Here is a 13,767-nt window from a genome sequence, read left to right as displayed (position 1 = left end):
CTCCTCTCCCAGCCGGCTCTTTGCCTCTGAAGGTCTGTTCAGTTGCAGGTCACAACCAGTGCTTTGAAAGATGAGCTTGAGTAGAACAAAAATCAGCAGTGTGCACGGCTTGGTGGTACCTGCCCCTAATCACCTCCACCCTCCAGGGCCCCATGAAGGCAGGTGCGTAGAAGGGCTGTGACTCCTCCAAGGACCATGAAGACCTTTTTATTCCAAATAAGAGTAGGAAAGTATTAAGTCACTAAAATAACAAAATACAGAGGTTTAAAAATCTCATTTAGGTTCAAATAGTGGTGCAGATTTAGCCATAATTATCTAATTCATGAAAATCTTGCTAGTAAATATTTTGATATTTAAATGATATCAGGGCTTCCCTGATAGCTCAGTTTGGTGAAGAATCCACCTGCAATGGAGGAGACCCCGGTTCAATTCCTGAATTGGGAAGATTCGCTGGAGAAGGGAAGGGCTACCCACTCCAGTATTCTTGGGCTTCCCTGGTGGCTCAGCTGGTAAAGAATCTGCCTGCAATGTGGGAGACCTGGATTCGATCCCTGGGTTGGGAAGATCCCCTGGAGAAGGCCAGGGCTACCCACTCCAGTATTCTGGCCTGGAGAATTCCAAGGACTGTATAGTCCATGAGGTCGCAAAGAGTTGGTCACGACTGAGCAACTTTCACTTAAATGTTATCACGTGGGAGAGATATTCATAAGCAAAGCTGAAAAATTCACACACCAACAATGGAAAGAGCAAGGCTAGATTATTCCAAACGGCCACTGTAACATCCGGTAGGCACAGAGGCACACTGGGCTTAAACACTGAACAGGGAGAGCAGGACTCTTCTTGGGGCACGGTCTGAGCCTGAAGGCAAGTTTCTGAGACTCTTCACCAAACGACAATGTAAGAACAACTGGCACACTGGAAGGCAGGCTAGAACATCCGCTGCTAGAAGCGAAAAGATAAGTAATAAGTATCCCTTTCTAGTACAATCAAAGAGACACTGGTTAAATTAAACTTGTGTAGTAGATTTAAAATTTGTGACCCTTATTTCTGCTAAGAACATGAAAAATACCATAATCTTGCCACTTGCTTTAGGCCTCACAGCTCTTTTTCCTTTTCCTTAGCAGACGGCACTCCGATTTTCACGAGGGTCCTCCTCCCCACTTTCCCTCAGCCAGCAGAACCTGTCCTCTGGCTACGGCGACTAGCTCAATAGACCAGTGGCTATTCCAGACAGAGATGCAAAGAGATGCTTGCTGAGGGCATCTGCAGAAGGTGTTTCCTCCTCCTTTCATGGAAGGGGCATGGAGAGACACTGCTCGTTTCCACTGGAGAGAAACTAAGCTGGTGTCCCCAAGACCTGCTAAGATGCTGAGAAAGAGAGGCTGGGAGATGGGGGACGGAAGCTGGACTGCCCATCTGACTTTGACTGCTAGACTGAGCCTTGCCTTAAGCCAGCCCTGCCTTGAACTCCTTAGGCCGGGTACGCTGAGACTGCTGAGGCCAGTTTAGTCTGACTTGCTGCCACTCGCAGCTGAAGGTGTCCGAATGAGCACACGGACTAGAGGTGCTTCCATCACCAGTTTAGACGTGGGGAGAAGCACCCACTCAGCAAAGGACCAGCAGTCCTCCAAGCCCAGCCTCCTCCTTGACTTTTCTGTCATGCCCCTCCCGCTCCGGGCGGCATCTGCCGGGAGAAGCCTACAAACCCACTGTATCAGGAAGGCGCGGGACCTGCGTCAGCAGCCTGGCGCTACCTGCCCTCACTGCTTTGGCTGGTGAAGCCAGTTATCACACCAGGGCCGACATCCAATGGCCCCTCCTCTGCCGATCTGGTTCTGGCGTTGGCTCTGCCTGACAAGGCTGATCTGCTGAAACTCAGGTCCTGGACTTGGCCTTGGGCTGTCCACTTCACAGCCCCCGCCGTGACCTGTTCAGACCAGACAAATATGGTAGCCCTGCATTTCCATACCAGGGGACCCGGGGCCCAGGGACCATGGACTTCCCAGTCCTCACTCAGGCCCTTAGGGCCTACGGAGTCTTGGTAGGAGAGCCACTTAGGGTTCCTGCCCAAGGCTCACGCCCAGTCTCGGCCTGGAGCTCCTGGAAACACCCTTCTCCCAGGCTTCTGGGCCGGAAGCAAGCCTCAGTCCCAAGGCTTGCAGCTTGTGTCAGCCTACCTGCTCTGGGTTTCTCCCCCAAAGGGCCCGGCCAGGCCCTTTCGGAGGAGGTGCTTGCCTCCCTCTCAGCACTTCCTCCAAGGCCGGGAGGAGTTCCCACGCCTCCCTGTGAAATGGACCTGTCCGTATAGCATACTTGCATACCTTACATTATAAACTCTGAAAAATACAGTCCTGAGTCTTGATATTTAAAGGGAAGCTTCTGAAAGGAAAAAAAAAAAAAAACCCAAACACTTTCTGATGGTCGTTCCTGACACTTTCTTGTTTCCGCTGAGCACTTTCACAAGTTCCATGCTGAAAGCCAGAGCCAAACACAGACTTCCTTATTCTCAGCTGTATCCCCCTCTCCCCCTGAAGAAACAGAGGCCTCGGCCCCAAGAGGTGCTGGGAGTGAAACCCACAGAAGACAGTGCTTTGAAAGCTTCCTTGTGCAAGCAAGGCTTTTGTTCCGTTAAAGATGCCAATTAGGAGACTACGCTTCCAGGAAGGTGTGCGGGTGCTCTCCCACCCCCAACCAGTACAACCAGAGCCCGGATGAACCAAGGCGGGCAAGCAGGTGGACAGTGAGGCAGACCGGCTCGGGACCACAGGGCCAAGGGTTACTAGTCCAATCCCCCACCGAGTCCCCCCAAACTGAGCACGTGCTAAATAAGTGACAGCTGGATTAGCACGCAGGAAACCGCACAGTCTAACAGGTGAGGCCTCCTTTCAGAATCTCCCCTGGTGGCTCAGACGGTAAAGCATCAGCCCACAGTGCGGGAGACCTGGGTTCAATCCCTGGGTCGGGAAGATCCCCTGGAGAAGGAATGGCAACCCACTCCAGTACTCTTGTCTGGAAAATCCCATGGACGGAGAAGCCTGGTAGGCTACAGTCCACGGGGTCGCAAAGAGTTGGACATGACTGAGCGACTTCACTTTTTCTTTCTCCTTTCAGAAACAAAAAGTGCACAGGCAGCCACACATCCAGGCAAAACTTCACCCTCACACAGAGACGGGCGCTCCACCAGCGCTGACTCACGGGGTGCTTCGCTGACAGCCTTCCGCTCACGGTGCCCGTCTGGTTCCACGTGGAGGATACGGAGCCCTTGATTAGTTGGAAAGAATCGGTTTAGGTTCTGACGATGCCGTGTGGAGGCACCCACATGCTAGCCCCCCAGTCTCTGCCTACAGCACACAGCTCTCAGAGCGCTGCCTGGGAGAGACAGGAGCCAATGGCCCTGAACTCCCAACCCGGGTGTCCTCGGGGTTACAGGACTCCCACACGTGGTCAGGGTGACTGAGATTCTCCCCGACTGGTGCAGAGGCTGCAGGAGGGCACGTGGGCTGACGTGCTGTGGGGGGCTCAGTGTGGACTTGAGAAGGGGCTGCCCTCCCCTGACAGGCGGGGCTGTCCCCTGCCACGTGGCGTCACACAAGCCACAGCACCTCAGACCGCAGACTTCTCATGCGTGAACTGAAACCACACCCCCCTCGAGGGACTGTGGAAAGGACAGGTGGCAGCAGGCGTGAGAGCATGTGGTGGCAGCAGAGCGTCCATGTGAATACGAGATTTTAAGGCGAAATGTCAACTTACGCTGTAGACCGGAATGATAACAAAATTGTGGCTCATAGGTTCAAGAGTATTAGACTATTTAAAGAAATTCTACTTGTATCTGAACTCATGTCTAAGTAACTCATATTCCCAATCACTAATATATATATATTTTTTGAAGCTTTAGTTACCTTTTTCATGCAAGCTAGTAATCCATCTACAAAGGTGGACTTGATCTTGTGAACCTAGGTTGTAAAACAAAAATAGTCACTTTCTCTGTTTAAGTGTTTAAATGAGGAACAAGCGTCAAAGCCATGTTTCTCAGCGTGCTGGGTGTGGGTCATTGCCTGTCCCCTCAGGTAACCCCAGGAGGCCCTGAAATGGCCTTGTGTGGTGCCCAGGATTAAACAACAATGACCAACAGAGAAAGATGTCGCCCTGCTCCTTCCAATGATGCTTCTTACAGGAAAGCTGCAGAGAGAAGGGGACAGTGATGCAGGACCGTCACCCAGGGTCTCCGTGGCAGCTCTGTTAGTTCAGGGGCGACCGTCACCCACCCCTCCGGCCGCCCAGCCCTCACGAGGACAGCAGCAAACAACCACGCTGTGAGTGGCAGCAACCGTCGTGAGCGCACAGACACCAGGTGTGTGACGAGAAACCAGGAGGGCTGGGAGGGTAGCTAGAGACGGGGGTGTACGCAGCAGCCAGCATGCGTGGCTGGGAGACAGCAAGCCCGGGGAGGGGCGGCTCCGTGGGAGGCCTCGAACTCGCACGGCGCCACGCCGCGGCGTGAGGAGCGCCGCCTCCGCGCAGAGGAAGCCGGGCTTGCATGGGGTCAGCCTGAACAAACCGTCCCTTCAGGATGCGGTCAGGGCTACCTCCGTGATGATTTTGGGTGTCACGCGGGCCCCCTTCAGAAACCAACATACTTACAGAAAAAAATAAATCTAACTTACCTGCCTGTATTCCAAAATTATTCTGGGTAATGGATGAAGGTCTTGCAGAGCATTTAACTAAAAAATAAGAATAAATATCACCAACAGAATTCCTTCACTTAATTTTAAGTTTAAACACTCATTTTCAGATGGAGAAAGTCCTGATAATACATGGTCTATCTTGACCACACTTTCCAAAATGAAGACTTGTAATAAACCCAGTTGATCAAGTTTTATAGTCTTAATCCCCTAACGGAGTCATTACTGTACACATGGGAGAGAAAGGCACTTCACACGAAGCTTGGAAGGAAGATTCCTCTTGAGATCTGAATCCCTGAATTCCAAACCCAGGGCATGAAGATACCACGCAGAGGAGTAAACGAGGAAACTGCCTACAGCTGTGTGACTCCATAGTCTCGGAACACCCAGCACCTGAGGCACAGCTACCGGGGCACCGAGCTGGGGAGGCGATGCTGGGATGCGACTATGAGCTTTCAATTTAATGTTTACACGTCGAAGAACAACACCCACAAAGGGAAGTACAAGATCCCATGAACAAGGCTTGTTACACCATCACAAAGCGAGCACGCCTGGGTCCTGCCAGAGGGAGCATTCCGGGTTCCCACAGAGCTCTCTGTCCCTCCCCCAGATGTAACCACCACCCTGGCCTCCTCCAGCAAGACCAGTCTTTACCACTTTTTGAACTTCGTATCAGTGAAATAGGATAAGTGTTCTTTGTGTGTGGCTCCCTTTGTTCAATATCCGGTGTTAAGGTTGGTCCTTGTATGAGGGGCTTCCCTGGTAGCTCAGTGGTAAAGAATCTGCCTGCAGTGCAGGAGGCCTCGGTTTGTCCTTGGGTCAGGAAGATCCCGTGGAGAAGGGCATGGCAACCCACGCCAGTATTCTGGCCTGGAGAATCCCACGGACAGAGGAGCCTGGCGGGCTGCAGTCCATGGGGTCGCAGAGCGCCGGCCACGACTGAGCAGCAGCAGCAGCAGCTGTTGTGTGAAGCGCTGTTGCGTTTACTCCCGTGGCCGAGTGGGATTATGTGAACGCAGGGCAATTGTTTATCCATTCTGCCCCTGCTGGATACAGGGCTCATTTCCACTCAGGGCTATGATGGAGAGTGCTGCAGTGAACGTTCTGCTGCGCAGATTTGCGCTAACACACGTCCACAGTTCTGCTGGACACGCACTCAGGGTGGGTGAGACGCGGCCACACGCAGCGGAGATGATACCAGCCCACCCCCCAAGGTAAACGCACGGCGTGTCCCCATCAGCAGCACACAGAAGTTCTCATTCTCCGCATTTTTGCCAACGCACGTTCTCCTAGGTCTTCATTTTGACCCTTCTGGTAAATGTGATGTTTCACTGTAGTTTTAGTGTGTATTTCTCTGACTAATAAAGTCATTCTTCAAATATTTATTGACTGTGTATCTCCTTTCATTAAACTCTGTACATTTTTTTTTTGTCATTTAAAACCTTGGCTTGTATGTCTTTTTCTTCTTGATTTGTAGGAATTCATTTTTCTGGACAGCATTTCCTTCAGCTGGCTATATTTAGTGGAAATATTGATATCTTCCACCCCTCGGTGGCTTGCTCTTTTACTTGTTTAATAGTGTCTTTTCATAAAGGCTTTTCACAAGGGCTTCCCTGGTGGCTCAGCTGGTAAAGAATCCGCCTGCAATGCGGGAGACCTGGGTTCGATCCCTGGGTTGGGAAGATCCCCTGGAGAAGGGAAAGGCTACCCACTCCAGTATTCTGGCCTGGAGAATTCCATAGACTCTAGTCTATGGGGTTGCAAGGAGCTGGACACAGCTGAGCCACTTTCACTTTCCATATGCTTTATGATTAATTGTGATAGCCAACAGACTAAGTCCTTCAGGAGTGCTTTTAAGATTATCTTGGCTCTTCTAGCTTTTGGCATCTCCATATAAATTTGGGTTTTGGTTCGCCAGTTTGTACCAAAAAGTCCTGCTAGGGAATCAGGACCATTTTGAATCTGCAAGTCCCCTTGGGGGAGAACTGACAACACCACGGTGATGCACTGGTGTGAGCCCCAGAACTGTATCCCTCTCTGTTTGCAGATGACTGAGCACTCACAGTCTGGGCCGGCCACAGGGACACAACAGGAGGGCCACCACTGGAGTCCTCTGAGCAGGCTCTGCCCGGGGAGGAGTCCTGCCTCCGTGCAACCCAGCACTGCGGCTTCTTAGAGAAGCTGTCCCTTGGGGGATCAAAGTGCATGAAAACACTCAGCCACGAAAACTGCTTAAGATCAGCTCACTCTCTTTATCCTGATACTTTACTCACAAAAGAACTCTAACCGCAGGCTCCCTGCATATCTCCAATCGAGCTGTCTGAGCACACTTGAGAAGAATGGAGTGTTTGATCTCTGGATGAGGCCCTGCAGTGCCGGGTGACTGTCAAAGGCAGAGTGCCGGCCTCGGTCACTGTGAGCGCTTTATCACACGCTCCCTCTGTTGGCTCTGGGCACCACGTTCTTTTCCATCTCTGGCTATTCTGCAGCCTCTGCTTGGCGCCTCTTCTCTCTAACCCCTGTGTGGCAGTTTCTCAGTGTTCAGTTCTGTGGTTATCAGTGTGGGCTGCTTATGGACTCAGTGGGGGAGCTTCAAAAACATGTTGGGACTGGGCCGCGCACCCCCAGCCTCTGACTCTGTGGCTTAGTTGAGGGTCTGGGCATGAGGGATTCTCAAAAGCTCTTGCCAGGGTGGACGGCTGACCCCCAGGGCGACGACGTCCAAGGGAGCACCTCCAGCACGAGACGTCTCCTCACAGACCCAGCTGGTCTGTGTCAACATCTGTGCACATGGCCTGTTTTCCCGAGTCCAAGACTGAGCGCTTGACATCTCTCGCCCCTGCCCAGTAAACCGCTTCTCTCTTGCTTCTTCCTGGGTAGTGGCCATCTCTATCTGCTCAGGTGCAGAACTAAGATAACCAGGAATTACTCCACATTCACACTCACGTGAGCTCACACTTACAGAAGTGCCCTTCTGTTCTCAAAATGCCCTGGGCATGTGTCTGCCCTGCTCCAACCTCACCACCGGCACCTGGACACTGAGCCAGCAGAGCCCACACCACGGCCAAGGCCTATTAATGGGCTTCTTCCATTCTCCAACCAGCTACAAGAGTACTCTTTTTACTTTTAATTTGTACTTGTTTATTGTTGGGCACACAGCTTGTGAGAACTTCACTGCCTAAGCAGGGATTGAACCTGTGTCCCCTGCGGTGGAAGTGCAGCGTCTTGACCACTGGACGGCCACGGAAGCCCAAGGGTGGTCTTGGTCGAAACCCAGGACACGGACACCAGCATGTGCTGGCGAGGACGTGGGGCAGCAGGACCCTCATCACTGCTGGTGGGAATGCAGGTGGTGCGGCCACGCTGGAAGACAATTTGTGATTTCTCACAAAACCATCCAAAGATCATGCTATTTACTCACATGAAACAGAAACTTATATCCACAGGAAAACCTGCACACGAATGTTAAAGCAACTTCATTCATAATTGCCAAAACTTGGAAGCAACTAAGACATTCCTCAGTAGGTGAATAGATGGAATAGGACTCCGTGTTAAAAAGAAATGAGCTATGAAAAGACATGGAAGAACCTTAAGCGCATATCGCTAGCTGAAAGAATCAAATCTGAAAAGGCCACATAATAAATAACTCCTATACGATACTCTGGAAAAGACAAAACTATGGACACGGTGGTTGCCGGGGTGGAGGGAGGATGGGCAGGGGAGTGGAGGACGTTCAGGGGCCACCACTGTGCATGACGCTGCAACGGTGCACACCTGTGGTCGTGCGTCTCTGAGCCCACGTGACACCAAGAGTGACCCTAGTGCAGACTGCACTTTGGGAACGATGGTGTGTCACCAGGGCTCATCCTCTGCAACAAACGTAACCCTTGGGGGGCACGCTGGTGGTAGGGGGACTGTGTGTTACGGAGGGGCAGGGGGCACATGAGACCTGTCTGTACCTTCTGCTCAACTCTCCCGTGAACCTGAAACTAAAAACAAGGTCTAATAGAACCACACCTAAGCTCACACTTGCACCCTTACTTGCTGGTCGAAGCTGTCCATCTCACCATGGGTCTCATCCCTGTGAATGCGGGGTGGGGCAGGCGCGGGGGCAGGAGGGAGAAGGGAAGGGAGGGGCCAGTTTTCAGCTGGGAACCACGTGCACGTGTTGCCTAGCGAAGGTTCATCTTTCTAAATGCACAGAACAGCACGACTTGCCCTGTTAAGCGAGTTGTTCAGCTGTTGCTTCCCTGGTAGCTCAGTGGGTAAAGAATCTGCCTGCGATGCAGGAGACCCCGGTTCAACTTCTGGGTTGGGAAGATCCGCTGGAGAAGGGATAGGCTACCCATTCCAGTGTTCTTGGGCTTCCCTTGTGACTCAGCTGGTAAAGAAGCTGCCTGCAATGTGGGAGACAAGACAATTCTCCAAGACAGCCTGGAGAATTCCAGGACTGTATAGTCCATGGGGTTGCAGAGTGGGACATGACTGAGCGACTCTCACTTTCACTTTTCAGTTGTTGAGTCGTGTCCCACTCTTTTCGACCCCACGAACTGCAGCACATCTGGCTGCCCTCCTTTCACTATCTCCAAAGTTTGCTCAAACTCACTTCCACTGAGTCAGTGATGCCATCCAACCGTCTCATCCTCTGTGGTCCCCTTCTCCTCTTGCCCTCAATCTTTCCCAGCATCAGGGTCTTTTCCACTGACTTGGGTCTTCACATCGGATAGCCAAAGTATTGGAGCTTCAGTTTCAGTCCTTCCAATGAATATTCAGGACTGATTTCCTTTAGGATTGACTGTTTGATCTCCTTGCTGTCCAAGGGACTCTCGTGTCTTCTCCAGCACCCCAATTCAAAAGTATCAATTCTTTGGTGCTCAGCCTTCTTTATGGTCCAACTCTCACATCCGTACATGACTATTGGAAAAACCATAGCTTTGACTAGATGGATCTTTGTTGGCAAAGTGATGTCTCTGCTTTTTAATATGCTATCTAGGTTGGTCATAGCTTTTCTTCCAAGGAGCAAGCGTCTTTTAATTTCTTGGCTGCAGTCACCGTCCACAGTGATTTTGGAGACCAAGGAAATGAATTCTGCCATTGTTCCCACTTTTTCCCCATCTATTTGCCAGAAAGGCTAACAGAATATGGTTCATGTTGACTACGCCTTTGTGAAGAAAACTGCAGGGCACCGTCTTAATCCCATCCACAGGAAAGCACCTTGACACAGGGGAGAATCGCATTTCCTCCTCTGCTGCTGGTTGTCAGGAAGAGTTGGGGAGCGACACAGGAGAGGGAGAGGGTGCCCGGACACAGAATAAATCAGGCCAAGACCGCCAGCTGGGGGGCAGCCCGAGGGGACAATTATGGCTCTCTCAGGTCCCACCGCTACTGGAAATCGAGGGCACGCTGCCATGTGGCACTGAAGCCCACCCAGACTCTTCAGCACGGTGGTCCTGCTCCCTGCCCTGGCCACGCTCTGTGAACAAGCAGCCACAGTAAGGGGTGGTCCTAGGCCATCTGGCTCTGGGGACGTAGCAAACAAGCAGGTGAGGTGTCTGGTCTGTGCAGCCTACTTCCTACTGGAATAGCAAACAAGTAACTAGGCAAGTTTATCTTAGTTTTAAATTTTTTATTGGCATATAGTTGACTTGCAGTGTTGCATTAGATTCAGGTGTACAGCAGAGCGATTATTCACACACATGCATCCCTTCTGTTTAGGTTCTTTCTCATGTAGGTCATCACAGGATTCTGAGCACAGTTCCCTGCGCTGTGTACAGTAGTTCCTTGTCGGTCATCTATGTTATATATATGCGTTAGTCACTCAGCTGTGTCCGACTGTCTATGACCCCATGGACTGCAGCCCACAAGGCTCCTCTGTCCCTGGAATTCTCCAGGCCAGAATACCGGAGTGGGTTGCCATTTCCTTCCCCAGTGTTATATATCAGTTCAGTTTAGTAGCCCAGTCGTGTCCGACTCTTTGCAGCCCCATGGACTGCAGCACACCAGGCTTCCCTGTCCATCACCAACTCCAAGAGCCTACTCAAACTCATGTCCATTGAGTCGGTGATGCCATCCAACCATCTCATCCCTCCTCCTGCCTTCAATCTTTCCCGCCATCAGGATCTTTCCAATGAGTCAGTTCTTCTCATCAGGAGGCCAAAGTAGTGGAGCTTAAGCTTCAGCATCAGTCCTTCCAATGAATATTCAGGACTGATCTCCTTTAGGATTGACTGGTTGGATCTCCTTGCAGTCCAAGGGACCCTCAAGAGTCTTTTCCAATACCACAGTTCAAAAGTTTCAATTCTTTGGCACTCAGCTTTCTTTATGGTCCAACTCTCACATCTGTACATGACTACTGGAAAAACCACAGCTTTGACTAGACAGACCTTTGTTGGTAAAGTAACGTCTCTGTGTTTTAATACGCTGTCTAGGTAGGTTATAGCTTTTCTTCCAAGGAGCAAGCGTCTTTTAATTTCACAGCTGCAGTCACCACCTGCAGTGATTTTGGAGCTCCCCAAAATAAAGTCTCTCACTGTTTTCATTGTTTCCCCATCTATTTGCCATGAAGTGATGGGACCGGATGCCATGTTCTATACAGTAGTACATATACATTCAACCCAAGTCCTGATTTATTCCTCACTTGCCACCCTTTCCCCTTTGTAAGCATAGTGTTTTCAATACCTGTAAGTCTGTCTCTATTTTATAAGCACGTCCGTCTGCATTGTCTTTAAAACACTAGGTTGCACGTGTGAGTGCTGTGGCACTTGTCTGCCTGCTGCGTCAGTGGCGTGATACTCACCGGCTCCATCTATGTTGCTCCAAGTGGCATTATTTCATTCATTCTTTTCCTAAAAAATTTTTTTAACGACTTCCACATATTTTTATTTTTTGGCTGCTCCACATGGCATGTGAGATCTTAGTATCTCAACCAGGGATCAAACCCATACCCCCTGCAGTGGAAGCCAGGAGTCTGAACCACAAGGGCCAGCAGGGAAGTCACCGTTTGCTCTTTTTATGGTCGAGTAATACCCCACTGTGTATATGGACCACATCATCTTTACCACTCCTCTGTGGATGGACATTTAGGGCACCTCCATGTCTTGGCTACTGTGAATAGTGTTACAATGAATACCACAGTGCACGTATCTTTTCCAATTATGCTTTTCTCCAGGTATATGCAGGATTGCTGCGTCAAATGGTAGTTCTATTTTTAGGTTTTTAAGGAACCTTCATACGGTTCTCCATTGTAGCTGCATCCGTTTACATTCCCACCAGCAATATAGGAGGGTTTCCTTCTCTCCACACCTTCTCCAGCATTTTGGCAAGTTATAAGCAGAAAACAAATCAAGGTGAAGGAAGAGGCTGCAACCGGGGGCCTCACAGTCATCTGTGACAAGGCGGTTTTTCTGGAAGTAGTACTTAAGCTGACAGTCAGAAGCCAGCTGAGCAAAACCCACATGGAGCCTCCAGCCTGAGGAGGGAGCTTGTGGGAAGTGTGCTCGGTAGAGCTTGGAGTGTGGCCTGTGGGGGAGAAGGAAGGACTGGGCCCAGGCCCCCGGGCATGGGCGGTGGGCACCCTAGAGAGCTGGGGTCTTTCTCTGAGCGCCGTGGAGAGCCGAAGGCAAGGCAGCACCATGACTTCTCTGGCTTTAAAAGACCCTTCTGCCCGGATATGGTGCGTCAGCAGCACGGGAGGGTCACTGCCGGCTCTGAGGACACAAGGAGGCGGCTGCTCACCAGGGTGGGGACAACTCAGGCAGAGAGCAGAGTCAAGTCCCGCCAGCGAGCGGTCCTTCCGGGGACGAGGGGAGGAGGAGTCCCTTGGTAACTGCTGTCCGGCCGCTGAGGGCCGGGTCGGGGGACAGTCAGCCAGCACAAAGCTCTGCCAGGGCTGAGATGAACAGAAAGTGGGGGCTGGAGGGGCAACGTGCACAGGGCAGTCTGGAAGGAAACCTTCCGCTGTTGCGAAGTCCAAGCGGGACAAGGCACAGAGAGCAACCGGGGCCTGCATGGTGGCACTCGCAGGAGCAACGCAGGTCATCTCGCTGAGCTGCCAACCTCCTCTCTGCAGGCTTCCGCAGGCACCACTTACTGGATTCTGAACATCTACTCATTCTCTGCCGCTGAATTAAAGTACATGTCCCTACTCTCTGTCTTTTTAAAAATGCACTCCTCCCAAGACAAGGACAGCTAAATTTTCTAAAAAACTTAGGGAAAGAAGACAACTGATGACTTTCCCCCACTTGCAGTCTCTTATGAGGGTATGAAACTAAGAGGTCATGACTAGATGGTCAAGAATTTGGTTTTCAGGACAAATCCATCAAACCGTCTTTGCAGGAAATCAACCTAATTTATTACCACTGGAAAACTGTACTGTAAAAGCCTGTGTTCCTCATTCACACCTGAAGGGCAACCTTGGGGCAGGGACCCCTCTCCTGCTGCAAAAGGAAATGACTGAATGGAATTGCTCCGTGGAGGTTGCTGCAGGCTCGTCCGCCATAAGGAGCCCGGGGGCCTGAGAAGGACTCGCGTGCCGTGTGGACGTGCTGCAAGGGGACACTGTCGAGCCTTACCTCGGCTCCTGACGTGGACGGGAGTCTCCGCAGCCCCGTCGCGGGGGACGCGTCCTGTGGGCGCAGCAGATGCAGCCGCAGCTTGCCAAACAGGATCTGCAACAGAGGCAACGTTCCGTGGCGAGCGTCCCAGCCCTCAGAGGACCTGCACGCCACCACCACAGAGGCCAGCAGCCGGCCAAAGAGGACACCTGATCAGGTGCTCCCAAATGCGTGGGTCCTGACTCGGTCCTGCTCTTGGATTTAGGAGCCTTGAAGTGATGAATCTCAGCGTGAGAGAACACGAGCCACCCACGTACTTTTCAGACAGCCACATACAATAATGCTCGTAAAATCAGAATAAATCTCCCTTTAACCCCTGAATAGGAAGCATGTTCTATCAAAGAACCGAAATTCAGCTTTACCTCTCGAAGCTGATGATTACTCGTGATAAGAAACTGTTCTCCTGCAACAAAATGGGCTTCTTGCTCCAGTTCCTTGAGACGAGACTACGAAAGCAACAAACACGAGCTTAC

General features: G+C 51.3%; 1 protein-coding gene across 1 annotated transcript in view; it reads right to left on the bottom strand.

Annotated features, from left to right (window-relative positions):
- POLN (DNA polymerase nu) overlaps nucleotides 1-13,767 on the bottom strand; it is a 152,046-nt gene that overhangs the window by 75,683 nt on the left and 62,596 nt on the right. Inside the window, exons 11-15 of the mRNA XM_002688439.7 lie at nucleotides 13,657-13,740; nucleotides 13,253-13,348; nucleotides 4,665-4,721; nucleotides 3,900-3,953; nucleotides 3,196-3,261 (exon numbers count right to left, since the gene is read on the bottom strand). Of these exons, the coding sequence (XP_002688485.4) occupies nucleotides 3,196-3,261; nucleotides 3,900-3,953; nucleotides 4,665-4,721; nucleotides 13,253-13,348; nucleotides 13,657-13,740 (357 nt within the window). The remainder of the gene's footprint in view (nucleotides 1-3,195; nucleotides 3,262-3,899; nucleotides 3,954-4,664; nucleotides 4,722-13,252; nucleotides 13,349-13,656; nucleotides 13,741-13,767) is intronic.

This window comes from Bos taurus, chromosome 6, assembly GCF_002263795.3.
Source record: "Bos taurus isolate L1 Dominette 01449 registration number 42190680 breed Hereford chromosome 6, ARS-UCD2.0, whole genome shotgun sequence".
Taxonomy (NCBI): domain Eukaryota; kingdom Metazoa; phylum Chordata; class Mammalia; order Artiodactyla; family Bovidae; genus Bos; species Bos taurus.
This window is presented reverse-complemented; position numbering and strand designations above follow the sequence as displayed.